Raw genomic sequence first — 1,618 nt, 5'->3', positions numbered from 1 at the left:
GGAGTGAGAGCTGTTTCGTTTTGCTGGTATTTTTAGCCTCTTTGAGAAGCAAGAGAGAAAGGCAGGGGTGTTTCCAGCCCAGAGAGCCGGGGGGTACGGCGGAGAGCCTTGCTTGTATCTCCTAGGAAGTCCTGGAGCATCCATGTGAGAGGAGAAAAGGGCAGAAGTAATACGGAGACAGAGATTTCTTCATTCATGGCATGAAGCGAGGATGTTGCAAGCAGACGAGGTGCCTCCAGGCAGAGCTGATAGGGAAAATGGAGCCCTGGATACCGTTCTGGAGGATCTGAGAGACAAGACACACAGTGCCATGAGTGACATCCGCCGGTGGCGTGGCACTAGTGGGGTGAGAGCCGGTGACAGGTTGGCTCAGCAAGGTGCTCCAGGCCACCCGGTGGGCTGGTCTCCTGTGGACATCACCCACTTTCACCTGGCCAGGGACAAAGCTGGGTCCCAAGGAGCCAGCAGCACCCATCAGGGGGGTGGGAGATGCCCCCATCTCCTCCCCCAGGAGGGCAGCCCCGCAGAGCAGGATGTGTGCGGGTGGTGGGGAGGGGAATGCCCTGTCCCCACCTCGAAAAGGGGGTGGGCTCCTCTGTCCCAGGGCTGCTTTGGCTCCATCCTGATGGGGTGAGGGATGAGCAGCTCCGTGGAAGCTTGGGGGCTGCGGCACACAGGGTGGCTCCAAGAGGCATGGAGGGGGGATGGAGGATTGTTTGAGGCCAGCAGAAGAGGTGTAGGAGGTGGCAGAGCAGCTCACCAGGTATTTCTCTGTCCCCCAAGAGGGGTTAAAGGCTGGGGAAGCTCAAGGAGAGCCCTCCCTGAGGTTGGGTGTTAGGTGGGGGCAGGCAGGGAAGGGACTGCTCTCTGCCAGCTGGGCTTGCCCCTTGGCAAAGGTGCTCCTCCTGCTTCCCTTCACCCGGGATGCCCATCCTGCTCTTCTGGAAATGCTCTGGCCTTTCCATCCATGACCCGTCCCCACTCTACCTGGCAAGGGGCTGGAGGAATGCTCCCATCTCCCGCAGGAAGGGATCCCATGGCCGTGGCAGGGCAGAACCCCTGCTCCCTGGCCCGGCCAGCGATGCTGCAAGGGCAGGAGAAGGAGGCCAGGTGGTGTGGGCATCCCTGCCAGGGTAAGCAGATCCCCTGTGCCTGCTGCGGGTGCCGGGGAGCGGGTGCTGGAGCGGGACCAGGAGCCGGGTTGGCTGGCTGGCTGGCTGGCAGGAGGAGGCAGTCAGCATCCCCGGCAGAGTGCAGGGACTTGGCACTGGCTCAGCTGGGGAGTTATTTTTTTATTTTTTTATTTTTTTTTCTTTTTTCCCCTCCAGGACAGCTGATTCCATCTATTTTTAATGAGCTTCCCCAGGTTGCGCAGTGAGGAGGCAGAGCAGCCACAGACTGCGCCGGGGCAAGCGGGTGCCTGGGGCTTCAGCCATCATCTCCCTCACCCCCGGGCACGGGGGGTCTTTTTTTTTTGGGGTGGGAGCGTGTCCCCCAAGGAAGGGGGGAGGGGGTCCTCCTCAATGCAGCTGCCCTTGAAAATGGAGTCGAGCACCGAGGAGGAGAGCTGGCTGGAAGACCAGTGGGAGAAATGGTAGGGGAGCGTCTGGGGGTCGGG

At 60.8% G+C, this 1,618-nt stretch overlaps 1 protein-coding gene across 1 annotated transcript in view; it reads left to right on the top strand.

The window, feature by feature from the left end:
• Nucleotides 1–1,368: 1,368 nt before the first annotated feature.
• The window catches only part of LOC106892732 (C-Jun-amino-terminal kinase-interacting protein 1-like), a gene marked incomplete at its 3' end in the record, with an annotated part of 21,874 nt that continues 21,624 nt past the window's right edge, over nt 1,369–1,618 (top strand). The window contains exon 1 of the mRNA XM_014950148.1: nt 1,369–1,594. Within this exon, the coding sequence (XP_014805634.1) occupies nt 1,524–1,594 (71 nt within the window). The remainder of the gene's footprint in view (nt 1,595–1,618) is intronic.

Source organism: Calidris pugnax, unplaced genomic scaffold (genome assembly GCF_001431845.1).
Source record: "Calidris pugnax isolate Ruff unplaced genomic scaffold, ASM143184v1 scaffold68, whole genome shotgun sequence".
Classification (NCBI taxonomy): domain Eukaryota; kingdom Metazoa; phylum Chordata; class Aves; order Charadriiformes; family Scolopacidae; genus Calidris; species Calidris pugnax.
Note: the sequence above shows the minus strand (reverse complement) of the source record. Positions and strands in the feature narration are given on the sequence as shown.